Source organism: Cebus imitator, unplaced genomic scaffold, assembly GCF_001604975.1.
Source record: "Cebus imitator isolate Cc_AM_T3 unplaced genomic scaffold, Cebus_imitator-1.0 Scaffold41, whole genome shotgun sequence".
Lineage (NCBI taxonomy): Eukaryota > Metazoa > Chordata > Mammalia > Primates > Cebidae > Cebus > Cebus imitator.
The window spans coordinates 6,178,889-6,193,877 of record NW_016107356.1 but is presented as its reverse complement, the minus strand read 5'-3'; the positions used below and the strand labels follow the sequence as shown (position 1 = coordinate 6,193,877).

The 14,989-nt window shown below is 45.8% G+C and overlaps 1 protein-coding gene across 4 annotated transcripts in view; it reads left to right on the top strand.

Moving 5' to 3' along the window:
* SETD4 (SET domain containing 4) overlaps positions 1–12,098 on the top strand; it is a 21,676-nt gene extending 9,578 nt beyond the window's left edge. For 3 of the 4 annotated variants that reach the window (XM_017526211.2, XM_037737657.1, XM_037737658.1), the window contains 7 exons: positions 1,195–1,624; positions 3,247–3,421; positions 5,360–5,441; positions 6,300–6,380; positions 8,711–8,834; positions 10,352–10,518; positions 10,642–11,218. In XM_017526211.2, the coding sequence (XP_017381700.1) occupies positions 1,195–1,624; positions 3,247–3,421; positions 5,360–5,441; positions 6,300–6,380; positions 8,711–8,834; positions 10,352–10,486 (1,027 nt within the window). In that variant the 3' untranslated portion in view covers positions 10,487–10,518; positions 10,642–11,218. Of the gene's footprint in view, positions 1–1,194; positions 1,625–3,246; positions 3,422–5,359; positions 5,442–6,299; positions 6,381–8,710; positions 8,835–10,351 lie in introns of all 4 variants that reach the window. The other variant, XM_037737656.1, reaches the window with a different exon arrangement.
* The last annotated feature ends 2,891 nt before the right edge of the window (positions 12,099–14,989 follow it).

Sequence of the window (14,989 nt, the reverse complement as noted above, 5' to 3'; positions counted from 1 at the left end):
TTTTTGAGACAGGGTCTTACCCTGTCACCCAGACTGGAGTGCAGTGGCGTGATCTTGGCTCCCTGCAACTTCTACCTCCCAGGTTCAAGTAATTCTCATGCCTCAGCCTCCTGAGTAGCTGTGATTACAGGCATGCTCCACCAAACCTAATTTTTGCATTTTTAGTAGAGACAGGGTTTCACCCTGTTGACCAGGCTGGTCTCAAACTCCTGGCTCCAAGTGATCTGCCTGCCTTAGCCTCACAAAGTGCTGAGATATAGGCGAAGAGCCTTTGTGCCTGGCCTCTACTGTTTCTTAACCCTTAGGTAAGTTCTTTTCTGCCTGGCATGTTTTTGCAAGAAGGTGAATAGGTCTTTAGGCCTGTGTCAGGCAAGGATGCTGTCATAATAACACTTTCTGAATCATTCTGAAATTTTGAGTAGAATGTATGGCAGTATAGGAATCTGGACATTGAAGTGTTGATGAAAATGTTTTCTAAATACATTTAGGCAACATGAGATCTTTTTACTGGCATCATGCAAAACAAAAATACTGTGATATATAACTTGTAATAGAGCAGGTAAACTTAGGAATAAAAGCTTTAGAGCTGCAGCGAGTGTATATGAGCATAGTCAGGTTTGGTCGAGGTTAGTGCCTTCCAATAGAACTTTCAGCAGTGACAGAGATGTTTTTTCTGCATTGTCCAGTATGGTAGCCACTAGCTCCGAATGGCTGTTGCATGCTTAAAACATGGCTTATCTCACTGAGGGACTGAATTTTAAATATTATTTAATTCTAAAGAATTTAAATTAGCTTTGTGTACAGAGGTGCAGGTCTCAGTTCTTCCCATCATTTTATATCTTTATTCAGGTGAGACCAATGGACTTAGGTCAGAAGCTTTACAACTGGAGAACTAAGTTGGAAGCAAAGAGGTTTTTTTGCAAAGGGGAATTTCTTGCAACAAACCTGGAACTTGGCTTAGTGAGTCAGTTTTTCTGACGGGTAAATATGGCTCTTTCAGAGTGCTAGCATTGGGGTTGTGCCCCCCCAGAGAGGAAGAGCCATAAGGAAGGAAGGAAGTCTTTTGAGTCTGTTAAGTAAACTGAGCATGTTGACAGTTTGAACACATTCCTTTTGGCAGCAAAACCAACTGCTTAGCTTATTTCGTATTTTGAATCAAAGTAACTCCTTTAAACCGGTTTTTAATTTTCAAAGGTGGAAGCCTCCTCCATCTCCTCTGCTGGCACTGTGCACCTTTTTAGTTTCAGAAAAGCATGCTGGTGACCGATCTCTTTGGAAGCCTTACCTGGAGATTTTACCCAAGGCCTATACCTGCCCTGTTTGTTTGGAGCCGGAAGTGCTGAACCTTTTTCCCAAATCTTTAAAAGCAAAGGCTGAAGAGCAGAGAGCCCATGTGCAGGAGTTCTTTGCTTCCTCCAGAGACTTTTTCTCTTCTCTGCAGCCTCTGTTTGCTGAGGCTGTTGACAGCATCTTCAGCTACAGTGCCCTGCTGTGGGCTTGGTGCACTGTCAACACCAGAGCCGTGTACCTGAGGCCCAGGCAGCGGGAATGCCTTTCTGCAGAGCCGGACACCTGTGCACTTGCTCCGTACCTGGACCTGCTGAATCATAGCCCACATGTCCAGGTGAGAAGCTGACGAGGGAGCAGCTGTTCTATTTGGATAGGAAGGCTTCCACTGCCTAGAACCTGTCACTGCAGATGATGGGTGACACCACAGGAAGAGGTGGCGGCAGCTTCAGGTGACTGGGCTGGGTTGGCCAGCCATCAGGAGTGCTCCAGTTGTTCTTCCAGACCCCACTGTCCCTCCTACAGTGCTTTCCCTGCCCATTTCTCCACTCTGCTCTTCAGGCCTCCAGAGCCTCGGGCTGTGCCCCTGTTCAGTCTTTCCCAGCAGCCTGTGGGAAATTCCTTCTTTGTTCTCCCCCGTTCCTCCTTCCAGACTGAGACTGAAGCCCAGCTTGGTTTCCTGCCCCGTCCCTTTTAAACTTGGTGGCATAGCTGTCACAGCATTTATCTTTGATTTGATCGCTGACTGACTTGTTCTTTTTCCCACTGAGCTCTGAAATCTTTGAGAATGGGGTCTTTGTCTTGTTCCTCTTTGTTACTCCTGTGCTCATGGCAGGGCCTGGCACATAGCAGGTGTTGAGTAAATGTTTATTGAATGGATGGGTATTTGTGGGAAAAGTATTCTGGGAAATAATGAAAGAAACTTGATTAGGGAGGTGGTCATCGGTCACTTCTTCCCCTGCCTTTTTCCTGGGTGGCTCTTTTAGGAAACGAGTGTATTTGCAGGGCATGCGTGGGTAGGGGCCTGGCTTGGAGAGCAGAGAAGAGTCCATCAGTCAGCTCACCTGTAACCCATTTGGGGTATGCTGTGGAGGGTCATGTCTGGGATCTGTGTCCTGGCTGTCGCCTTCACGTGACGTTCCACTAAGAGAAGAGCAGTGATGGCCTTGTGAGCCAGGTGCCAGCTCACGTGCTCTCCACGTGAGAGCAGAGCTTAGGGAGGTTCCTGCTCTGCTTTCTTAGCCCAGGAACAAGCCCTGGGCCAGTCTGCTTATTACTTTTATAGAAAGAAATGTCTCTAACAATCAGAGCAAAGGAGGCTGGGATTGGATGAGTGTTTCTGTGGTTGATGTTGATGAAATGATATCAGGGGCATGTAGAGCAACAGGATGCTAGACATGGGGAGTCCTTAGTCCCCAGCACAGTGACTTTATTTTTAATGGGGCCGTTGTACATTTATGTGCCAAACCAATGATTTGATAGTCTACTGTAATAAGAGCACACCACAGACTACAGCCTGTGGGCATGTGGCCCGAGAGCCCTGAGCCAAGAGTGGTTTTTACAGTTTTAAAGGATGTAAAAATACAACAACTTGGACAGAGACTACTAGGGCCGGCAAAGCCAAACCTGTTTACTCTCCAGCTTTTCACAGATCACGTTTATTGGCACCACCATGTCCTCTTCCCTGGGTCTGAGTGGATGTGGCCAGTAAACTGGCAATCTCATCTGTGCTGTGTGGGGTATCGGGTGTGGCCATCCTCGGGTGGGACTCCCTCCCTCACCGGTGGGGTGAAGTCAGAGTGGGTGAAACTGAAGTGGCATCTTCCCTAGGCGGAGTTACATTTATTGATGAGTGTTTGAAAACTGCACTTGACTCACATTAATATTATGCAATAACTTAATCTGCTTTGTAGTTTCACACCTTACTTTAGAAAAACCTTTAACAATTTTTCTCTGTAGGTAAAAGCAGCATTTAATGAAGAAACTCACTGTTACGAAATTAGAACGACTTCACGTTGGAGAAAACATGAAGAGGTGTTCATCTGTTACGGCCCTCACGATAATCAACGGCTGTTCCTGGAATATGGATTTGTTCCCGCACACAATCCTCATGCTTGTGTTTATGTCCCGAGAGGTTGGAATCAACTTTGTTTTTAACATTAACACTATATATTTTTCCCCCCATTTGGAGATGTTTGTTGTCAGTTTTCATAAAAATATCAAAACCTTAAGACTGACATAGACATCACTAATTTTCCTCTAGGTAGGCCTAGCCTCACACTTACTGACTGTGGTTTCAGTGTTGAAGTAAAAACAACAAAGCTTTCATTGATGTTTAGGATAAGAAGAATTGAGAAGTTTTCATTGCATTGGGTCAAAAGATAGAATGGAAGAAAAGGAAAACTGCTAAGGAACGACATACAATATTAAAGGATGGAAATGTTGTACTGAAACATTGTCACTGTCACTAAAGACAGAATAGGATTAGGGAGCAATAAATAAAAAATATTTATTAAGCACCTACTGTGGGTAAGACACTGTGCTAATCACAAAGGTAACTCTATTATGTAGTCCTTATTTCTGGAGGTTGATGCCGTGATGAGATGTGATTTCATGTATGTTCTTTTGTGATCCTTAACTAGGTCACCATCATTGGTTTTATTATTTTTGAGTCAGAGTCTCACTCCATTGCCCAGGCTGGAGTGCAGTGGCATGATCTTGGCTCACCACAACCTCCGCCTCCCAGGTTCAGGCGATTCTTGTGCCTTAGCCTCCTGAATAGCTGGGATTACAGGCACACACCACCACGCCTGGCTAATTTTTGAATTTTTAGTAGAGATGGGGTTTCGCCATGTTGGCCAGGCTAGTCTTAAATTCCTGACCTCAAGTGATCTACCTGCCTTAGTCTCCTAAAGTGCTAGGATTATATGAGTGAGCCCCTGTGCCTAGCCTGGTTTTATTATTTTTAATTTTTGTTTTTTCATATGATAGAGACAATGTCTTGTTATGTTGCCCAAGCTGGTCTTGAACTCCTGTGCTCAAGAAATCCCCCTGCTTTGGTCTCCCAAAGTGTTGGTATTACAGGCAGGAGCCACATTGGCTGGCCCGGTTTTATTATTTTAAAATAGTAAGTTAACCATTAAACTTAGGGTGTGAAAATTCCAAATATAGTGTTAAAAAAGTACATAGAAGAATGATTTTTTTTTCCCTTTCTGAAACGGTAACAAAGCAGTTTTCTAGGCCATGAAAAAATGGCAAGGGATTTATTATATATACAATTTGAAGCATTTTTAATATAGGTTTGGTTGGAAATAGAAACTTGGTTAAGCTGATACCACTCTATTTCATAGGCAGAATAATAATGTGATTTCTTAAAAAAAAAAAAAGAAAAACAAAAATGGGGTCTTGCTGCTGGAAACCAGCTTTGAGATTGGCCTCATGTTTTCAAAGTCCTGATAAATTTAATATTGGTGTCTATGGAATATTCATTTGAGCAAAAATTATATTTTAGTTATTTTTACATTTTTAAAAATAAAATAGAAAAATCCCTCAGTGCCCTGTTTCTCCAAATAGCTTAATTTGTGCATTTTTACTTTAAGCTTTGCAGTTACAGTCACTAACGTCCAGACTGCTGTGATTCTGGTTTTAAAAAAGCTCAATATTGTAAAGCTTTCCTCATGTTTTGCAGAGCCTCTACTTTTGCTGGTTGTAATTTTCCAACAGTCATGCCGATGTCATATGACCTGATTGTTTTTGGTGGATTTACTTAGCGGGAGCATGAGCTGAGGTTGTGTGTGCTTAGTCCTCTAGACTCGGAATTCTTACAGCTTTTCAGGGACTCAGTACTGATATGACTGAATTGGACTTGAAGAGTAGACTTCTCTTGTGTGAATTAGGTTGTACTGTTTATGCATGTCTGGATTGTGAATTAGGTTGAACTGTTTATGTATGTCTGGATTGCTAAGGGGAAGGGAAGTGAATTGAAGGGAAGGGAAGTGAAGGGAAGGGAGACATACTTTTGTCCAAATTTACGCCCTAATTCTCAGTCTGTTTTTTTCTTTTTTAAATTTAGAAATACTTGTTAAATATCTTCCATCAGCAGATAAACAAATGGACAAAAAGATTTCCATCTTAAAGGATCATGGCTATATAGAGTAAGTGTTTCTCTTTCCCTCTCAAAATTATTCCTTCAGGAAATTTTTATGGAAAATCGGGGGTTAAGGTTTCCATAGGGGTGAGACACCTCTTGACCCTGTATCAGCTGATGAGTAGGTATTGAGCACTTACTATGTGTAGTAAAACTGTGCTTGATGTTGTAGAGGACATAAGGAGTGTAAGACACTTGAAAGAAACTTATTTAGGGACATAAGGTACAAGCTGGAAATATTAAATTATGGTACCAAAAGAGAACCTGGATGTGCTGATGGGTGGCCCAGGGTGAGTCTGTCTATGCTGCGGTCATGTAGGAAGGCCAGGCTGGCCCTCAGGAGAGCCCAGGCACCTAGCAACATGATGCAGGCTCTTGGGGTAGGTGGGTAGCTGGGTGATTCCCTGCCAAGTGGGTTAAACGGGGTTCAAGCCTCTCCCTTTTGGATTTTCTTTTCTGAATGAAATTAAGTTTTAAAAGACCCAGCCATGGTATGAGAGCAGCCTGGTGGTGGCGGCTGCCATCTGCGTGATGCCCAGAGTACTTCCAGTTCTTCAGCATTTCCCTCACTGGGAACTCCTGTGCATGTGCCCTGCCTGAGGTCCCTCATTCACGTTCAAGCTTCTTACTACAATTATTGGAAAAGAGCCATTTACTCTTCAAAAAAAATGGAGAGAATTTTCTGTTACTTAAGCTTTCTTCTTAAGTATTTGCAGACTGATTTTCTCTTGTCCTTTGACCATGAGTGCAGGTTACATGACATTTAGCAACCCCTTTAAAAAGGTGTTTGGCTCTTCAGCCAGTTGCTATGAGGCCATGAAATACTGAAATGACAGATTTGTCATTATTTGTTTTTCTACTTCAGAAATTTGACATTCGGATGGGATGGACCATCTTGGAGGTTACTCACAGCCCTTAAGTTGTTAAGTCTGGAAGCTGAAAAATTGTAAGTTTCACATGTGTTGGTCTTAAGCTGCAGCACCAGTCTAGATATAACTCTGGAGGGTTTGTTTGTTTTTGGCTCGCATTCAGATAGCCAGGGAGGAAAAAGGAATGCCATGCATTGGAGTCGCTTTTTCGTTATGTAACTTGCCCAGGTAGTGAGTGTTTCATTTCTAAGTTTTAACCATTTTGGAATTCTAGTTTAGAATCAATCAGAGTACATGGTTCTGAGAATTTTTCGGTTTCTACTCGTATTTTCCTCCTCATGACCTGAAATCCTTTAAAAAGTGTGGGCTTTGGCACTGTTCAGAGGAAAGTCTTAGAGTAGGTAGGAGCAAGAGCTTCCTGGGAGCAAGGGCTCCTAACAACAGTCCGGCCCTGGGGCAGATCCCAAAGCCCCGCTGAAGGAGAGGCCTGGACTTTTCCATGGGGGAGGTGGGTCGGGGAGCCCCCAGTGTGGGCATGCATCCTGGCCAGGGTCCCTCATGTTCCTGCCCAGCTGTCAGTCCTGCTCCCCTTAGCCACCTGTCGGCACATCCAGCTGTGTGGGACCCAGGGCAGAGGCAGCTTTAGCCAGAGTCCCTGGCAGGGAGAGCCGCTTACGGCCTTCTGCTGCTAGATATACAGGGAGAAGTTGAAGACGGTGCAGCCTGTCCTTGAGCGGTTGGGAGGACTGGCTGAGATGAGGCCCAGAAGCAGTGCCTGGAGCAGTCGGTGCCCCTGCAGTGATGCCTGCTCTTCTTCTGGATGAGATGATGCTGCTTCCTTCTTTTTCTCTAGGAACTTTTGGAGGAAAATTTCTCCCTCATCTCCATACCATAGTTTTTGTTTTTATTTTTAGCAAATGGAGTGTTTTTATCTTACAGATCCTATGATTTCTTTAACTGATGTTTCCTTCTTTTTATTGTTCACTGGAAAACTGAGAGGCAGATCTGAAGTCCATCCAAACGTACCGGATGTGAAGTCGTGTGGTTTCACACTGATTCGTTCCTGCTGTGTCTTGGCTTTTCTCCTCTCATCTTCTTTTGTCTTGCTGTCAGCCATTACTCATTTTACCTTTTATTTTGTGTGTACTCATGTAAGCTTCTTTAAATACTTCTTGCAACAAGGTATGAGTCCTTTTCAGACACTTCAGCCTAAAATTAAATACAACTGGTTGTTTCCCAGAGGTCTTCTTTAGGCCTCCTTCCTTCCGTTTGAGTTGAGTTGCTGCTTACTGAGTGGGATGGCAGAAAAGCATGTTTGGGGCTCTGCCTGGTACAGACACGTTTGCAGTTTTTTTCTGTCTCTCTTTGGCTCTGTCACTTAGGGTGAGTTCTCCAACTTTCCTGATTCTATTGCTTTGAGTCTAATGTGGGGATAATTGTGCTTTCTTTGCTAGGTAATTGTGGAGAGTAAATTAGATAATGGTTATTCACGAACACTGTGCCTGACACTCAGTACTTTCCCTTTTTCTTTCCTGAGAACTCATTGATTTCCTGAGCTTTTCACCTGTCATCTCTAAAACTGAAGACTTCTGAGTCTATTCCGTCCTGTGTCTTGCCAGCTGTTCTGAATTCTAATGGGCTCCTGTTTACTTCCATGGCAGCCGTTGTTCCTTCCTGTTGAAGCCACTTCCACTGCCAGATTCTCAGTGTTCAGAATCCGGCCCTCCATCCTCTTTCTCCCAATAGTTCTTATTCCTGGTGTCTACATCTGGTGCTGCCATCTCTGCTCCGCATCCTGCTGTGGCTCCCTCGCACCTACCACAACAGACCCACCAGAGTGGGTCCTGCCTGCCAGCTGAGCCCCATTTCCTGGAGCCTTTGTAGTAGAGCATTGGAATGACCTGCATGGAGAGAGGGCTTGGCTGTAGATTCCTCCTTCCAGATGCAGAGCATTTGGCTTTGTGAAATGTGTTCAGTTTGCTACTGTTTTGGACAGACTGTCACTTGAAGAGAAGGAAAACTCCTACATTTGCTCCTTAGTCCTCTGCCTCTTGGCTGTAGACTCCCTTCCTGTTCTGTCCCTTGCTTCGTTCCCATAGCCAGGGACAGGACTTCATTCACTCGTGTCAGACGCAGGTTTGTGGTGATGATAACATTCAGTTCTTGCCTGCAGAAGGCACCCACCCCCCGTGCTTTTTATTCTCAGCTCCTCCTCCTCCGTTCTTACTACCTGGTTGGCTTCCACGCAGGGACTGCAAGTGACATGGGTCCTTGTGGAATCTGCTTATGGAATGAGTTGTATTTATGCTTCTGGAGAAATAGAAGGAGTTTATTTGTTGCATTGAAATGTAAAAGTCTGTTTTTCGAGAGTCTGCTAAAATTGTGTCATGGAACATTTTGGTTCTAGTACATGCTGGAGAAAAGTACTTCTTGGGGAAGTAATTTCAGATACGAATGAGAAGACGAGTTTGGATATAGCCCAGAAAATATGCTATTATTTCATAGAAGAGACTACTGCTATGCTTCAAAAGGTATGTTTCTAGAATATTACATCCTTAAGAAATGTCTTGATTAAGCAGTTCCTTGTTTTGTACATGTTACCAGGGATAGTGCATTTGATAAGAACATTGTTCAGTGCCTTCAATAAACAAATGTTGATGTAGTCTCTATTTTTGACTGTTAACATTGGACGTATGCTTTTTCTGTCAATGTTTTTTTCTTTCTTTCTTTATTTTTCCTTTTTCTTTGAGACAGTCTTGTTCTGTCTCCCAGGCTGGAGTGTAATGGCGTGATCCCGGCTCACTGCAACCTCCGCCTCCTGGGTTCAAGTGATTCTCCTGCCTCAGCTTCCTAAGTAGCTGGGATTACAGGCGCCGGCCACCACACCTGGGTCATTTTTATATTTTTAGTAGAGACAGGGTTTCACCATGTTGGCCAGGCTAGTCTCAAACTCCTGACCTCAGGTTATTTGCCCACCTCAGCCTCCCAAAGTGTTGGGATTACAGGCATGAGCCATGGCACCCGGCCTCTTTATTTTTAATTGGTCAGTAAAAATTGTATATATTTGTATACATTGTGGATGGGTAAATCAAACTATTTAATATATCATGATCACATATACTTCTTTTTTTGTGGTGAGAACACTTAAAATCTACTCTTAGCCATTTTCAGGTACATAATACATTGTTTCTAACCGTAGTTACCATGACATACAATAGATCTCTTGAATTTTTTCCTCTGGTCCAGCTGAAATTTTGTGTTTTTTGATCAACATCTCCCCATTTCCCCTCCAACTCCTTAGCCTTGGCGACCACAATTTTGCTCTCTGCTTCTATGAGTTTGACAATTTTAGATTCCACATATAGTGAGATCATGGAGTATTGGTGTGCTGGCTTATTGCCATGTGACAGCATGTCCTCTGGGTTCATCCATGTTGTCACAAATGACAAAATTTCCTGCTTTTATAAGGCTGAATGTACTTCACTGGGTATATGTGCTGTGTTTTCTTTCTTTATTCATCTGTTGATAAATACTTAGGTTGATTCCATATCTTTGCCTATACCTTTTATTCAAAGGTAGAAAGTAAAAAAGGTAAAAAGTAAAAAAGTACTGCATGACTTCAAGCATTTTTTTCTCATTGATGTTGTATTTAGTAAATGTTTTAGTTAAATGAGAAATCAGCTCATTTGTATGAAAACATGACTGGGATTTAAAGTGTGATTTTAATGAACCTTGAAAACATTGTGCTAAATGAAATAAGCCAGACACAAAAGGACAAATACTGTATGATTCCATTATCTGAGGTTCCTAGAACAGGCAAGTTCATAGAGACAGTTCAAGTTCAAAGAGCGGAATAGGGTTATTGATGATGGTTGTAGAGTTTCTGTTTGGGGTGATAGAAAAAGTTCTGGAGCTGGAGAGTGGCAGTGGTTCTGTAGCAATGCAAATGTGCTTCATGCTGCTGAGCTGTGCACTTGAAATCAGTTAAAAGGTATATTCTGTGATATATCCATGTTTTACCTCAATAAAAATAATAAATAACTTTCAGGTGTCTCGTACGAAGGATGAAAAAGAGGCTCTGATAAACCAGCTAACTCTGGTGGAATCCCTGTGGACGGAAGAGCTAAAGATTCTCAGGGCATCTGCCGAGACTCTGCATAGTTTGCAAACAGCTTTTACCTGACTTCACCGAAGCGTGTTTGGTCACCTCCTCTGGTGGGTGTGACTTACACATTTTAGACTAAGGTTTGATGGACTAAATTTCCATAGTTTAGAGTCGATGAGTGGCTTCTACTCAACAGTTAGGAACTTAGTCCTTTTCCTTTTGCTTTTCCACAGAAACAGAAGTTAATTTGAAGACAGCCATCAAGGGCTGGGGTGGTGGCCGCCCCCAGGACATGCAGGAGTCTGCAGGGGCAGCACAGGCTCTGGGATTGTGGGGCAGAGTGCAGGTGGACCAGCTGTCTGCATGGCACCTCTAATGCTCTTCAGAAGAAAGTGCTGAGCTGTGAGGAGAGAGGCGGACTGCAAGGGAGCCAGGAGCCAGCCGCACTCCGTGTGTGTGATCTGTCACCATGGGGCCTGCTTCTTATCTGACACAGCAGCCATCAGAGTCAAGCGGTCGTGCTTTTAAGATGCTCTGATACCATTGGGTTAAGGGGCAGGTTGGCGGGGGGTGGCTTTGGGCTGTGCGGATGGGGCAGTGGGAGGCAGTTCTGGGTCCCTGACAAGGTAGCCCAGCCTCCAGCCCTTTCCTGTGTAGACTCACTGGTAGGTGTTGAAGAGCCCTCCGAGGGGACACAGGGATTCCAGGAGGAGGGAGTTTCCCCCAAACATGCTCCTGGCCTTTCAAATGCCCAAGGCAGGGGCTTATCTAATTATTAACTTGGGAAGAATCGCCGGCTCAGCCCGCGGCTCTTTCTGCTTTGTTCTGCCGTCTTTCCTGGGTAGGCCTTTCCACCAGGGGAGCTGGCCCCCACTCACAGCGGGGCCTTGGTGGGCCTGTCTGCTTGATTCTGGGCTTCAGTGTACATCAGCTGATGGCAGACCATGGTGGTGGTTTGGCCTCTGTTCTTATTCTTTTGAGTTTCGATCCCCCTCAGATCCGGGGTGGGGAGGAGGGGACGCTTCCTGCACAGCTCTCAGGGAGCTTCTGAGGGTGCCACCCCCGTAACTGAGGGGCTGCTTGTTCTGTTCAGGCCTGTGCCGGGGTCGCTGCTTAGACACTGTTGCCCAGAGTCCTGTTTTCCCTCCCAGGGGTCCGTCCTTCCCAAGAACTCAAATTCCTTTCTCACTGGAGCCCAGCAAAACTAAGTGAACGGGGCCTGCTGGCCTCAGAAGGCAGGCAGAGTTTAAAATAAGACATTCTCATGATTTCTTGAACATCTTTCCCTGTTCGTATATACAGTTTATTTTATCTAATAGTTGCAGTACCTTCCTTTCTTTTCTTCACTGTTCAGTATCATGCAGTGTATTTCACAATGTGCTGTATGGAGGGTGGGCAGACTCTTCTGTAGAGGGCCACATAGTGGCCATTTGAAGCTTCCTGGACCGTGGTCTTGGTCCCAGCGATTCTGCGGAGCAGCCGTCAGCAGCGTGGCAACCACTGCAAGGCTGGCTCTGGGAAGCTCTCCAGCGACAGCTGCGGGCCGTAGTCTGCCGACCCCTGTGCTGTGCCGGAATTTCTTTCTCCTGTTCCCTATTGGTGGACCTAAATATGTTAATTCCTTTACCGTTTTCAAGATGGACACCCCCTTGAACATTAAAAACCTTGCGGACCCTACGTGGTCACGGTGCTTTGGTTGTCCAGGGATTAGAACAATGCGCAATGGGTGGGTGCGGTGCTCACACCTGTCATCACTTCAGGGGAGGCTGAGGTGGGAGGATCTCTTGAGCCCAGGAGTTCAAGATCAGCTTGGGTGACATGATGAGCGCCCCGCCTCCATTCCTACAAGACAATTGAAAAAATCAGCTGTGCACAGGCTGCAGCTACTCGGAAGGGTGAGGCGGGAGGATGGCATGAGCCCAGGAGTTTGAGGTTGCAGTGAGCCGGGATCACACCACTGCACTCCAGCCTGGATAACAACTGAGTGAGACCCTATCTCTAAAAAGAATAAGAAAAATTAAAAAATATGCAGGGACAAAAAGCAACTACCCAGAAACATTTACAACTGAATAACGCTGCCTCAGGCACAGCAGATCTCCATTTATTTGAAGAATAGTTGTATAAGACCATCTGTTTGTAGACAGTGCTTGTTAGGTGAAATCACAGACCCCTTGCAAGAAACCTGCAGTCCCTTGTGGGTCAGTCTGTGGCCCACAGGGTGAAGCCACTGTTCACAGTCCATATACTTCCTTGTTGGCTGTTTTGTTTTGGATTCAGACTTCAGTGGCAGGCTGTTCTTGTAAAATCATTCTGAGGGTAGCAAACCCGTCTGTCCCCACATAGACAGCTTGAGTGCTGTTTAACCAGTGGCACTGTTTCCTCCCTTACGTTCTAATCACCACGGACTCCCCTCCCCACCGTTCTAGGTTTTCTCTACTGGTGCATAGGGTGTGCCTGAGGCTCCTAAGGACTCCACCCCTGTTGGGGTCTGGTTCTGAGTTTGGGTGGTAAACCTCCACCTGCTGACTTGGCCCGAGGGACAGACACCTAGAAGTTAAGGCGATTGGAGGCATTCCTCTGTCCTCTTTCCAGCTGAGAATAGAATTAGGCTCTCTGTGAGAGTGTTGTTTGGAGGCTGGCAGTGAGGTTTGAGGAAATGGTCTATACTTCTGTGAAAATGACTTTCTCACTGAAGCACCTGGCACGCCCCTCGAGGGCCCTCGGGGTCTAGCAGAGGCTGGATTCTGGCTCCTCCTTGGTGATGCCTGCTGTGCCCCTTATGGTAGGTAAATGCTTAAATGCTGGGCGGCAGGTTTTGCCCTGAGGGGCAATGTGTGTTGACTTGTGGGCTGATATGTGGACAGAGCCTCGTCAGGAACGCCACCTGTGGGATCCCTTGGAAAACTGCTTTCTCCCACAGTCCAGAAAGTCACATGGGAACTAAAGGGAACAAATGGAGGAAGGAAGGAGCAGGTAGAATGTGCCTCTCCAGCCCGGCCAGTGTATCCATACAACAGCGCCCTGCACAATAGGACAGTGACCTCCACACACCAGTGCCCCCCCAACACATGCCAGGGTCCCCACACAACACGGCAGTGTCCCCACACATGGCAGCGTCCCCCCACACACACCAGTGTCCCCACACAACATGCCAGGGTCCCCACACAACACGCCAGTGTCCCCACACATGCCAGTGTCCCCACACATGGCAGCATCCCCCACACACATGCCAGTGTCCCCACACATACAACATGCCATTGTCCCCACACACACCAGTGTCCCCACACAACATGCCAGTGTCCCCCACATGCCAGTGTCCCCCCCACACATGCCAGTATCCTCCCACACACACCAGTGTCCCCATGCAACATGCCAGTGTCCCCACACACCAGTGTCCCCATACAGCTAGTTCCCCCGAACATGCCAGTGGCCTCCAGACATGCTAGAGTCCCGCTGACAACACGCCAGCACCCGCCCCCGCCAACAGCCATTCCTGTCCCGTGCTCAGCCCTCTCACCTTTCAGACGGCATTCCTCCATCTTTATTGTCCTGTTGTAACCTTTCACTTTTTTCTTGTTTTAATATCCTTTTATTCCATGTAGTTTTAACATTAGGCTATAAAAAAATTAAAACAACAACTCCCCAGTTGGGCGTGGTGGCTCACTCCTGTAATCCCAGCACTTTGAGAGGCCAGGGTGGGCAAATCACGAGGTCAGGAGTTTGAGACCAGCCTGGCCAACATTGTGAAACCCTGGTGGTGCCTGCCACCACGTCCAGCTTATTTTTATATACAAAAATAAGCTGGATGTGGTGACAGGTGCCTGTAATCCCAGCTACTTGGGAGGCCGAGGCAGGAGAATTGCTTGAATCGGGAGGCAGAGGTTGCAGTGAGCTGAGATTGTGCCACTGCACTTCATTCTGAGTGACAGAGTGAGACTCCATCTCAACCAAACCAAACAGAACTTAGGCGATAAAGTGAGACTCCGCCTCAAACAAACCGAACCAACCAAAAACCTCCCTAAAATATAACTTACTTAATAAAAATGTAAGGTTACCACTCCACACCTTGATAGCTGTAATCAACAAGGCAGATAGTAGCAGGTGCTGTTACTGTCCAAGGTGGGAGGATCACTTGGGGCCTGAAGTTTGAGACCAGCCTGGGCAACATAGTGAGACCCCCATCTCTACCAAAAAAAAAAAAAAAAAAGCTGGGCATGGTGCTGCATGCCTGTAGTCCTAGCTACTCTGGAGGCTGAGGCAGGAGGATCGAATGAGTTCAGGAGTTCAAGGCTGCGACGAGCTATGATCGCACAGCTGCACTCCAGCCTGGATGACAAATCTGTAGACTCCTAATTAAAGCAAAGGAGTCAGGCTGGTGGGACTGAGGGAGATACAGAGATAAAGCAGGTAAGTTATCGGCTTGCCTTTCTTCATGGTCCAGGACACGTAGCACCTCTGCGCAGATAACGTACATTACCCACAATCCTCCTGCACCCAATTTCACATCAAACACTTCAGTTTATCATTAGATGTCTTGGCTGAGAGAAACATGCAAGCTAACTCCTTGCAGCCCTGGTGTTA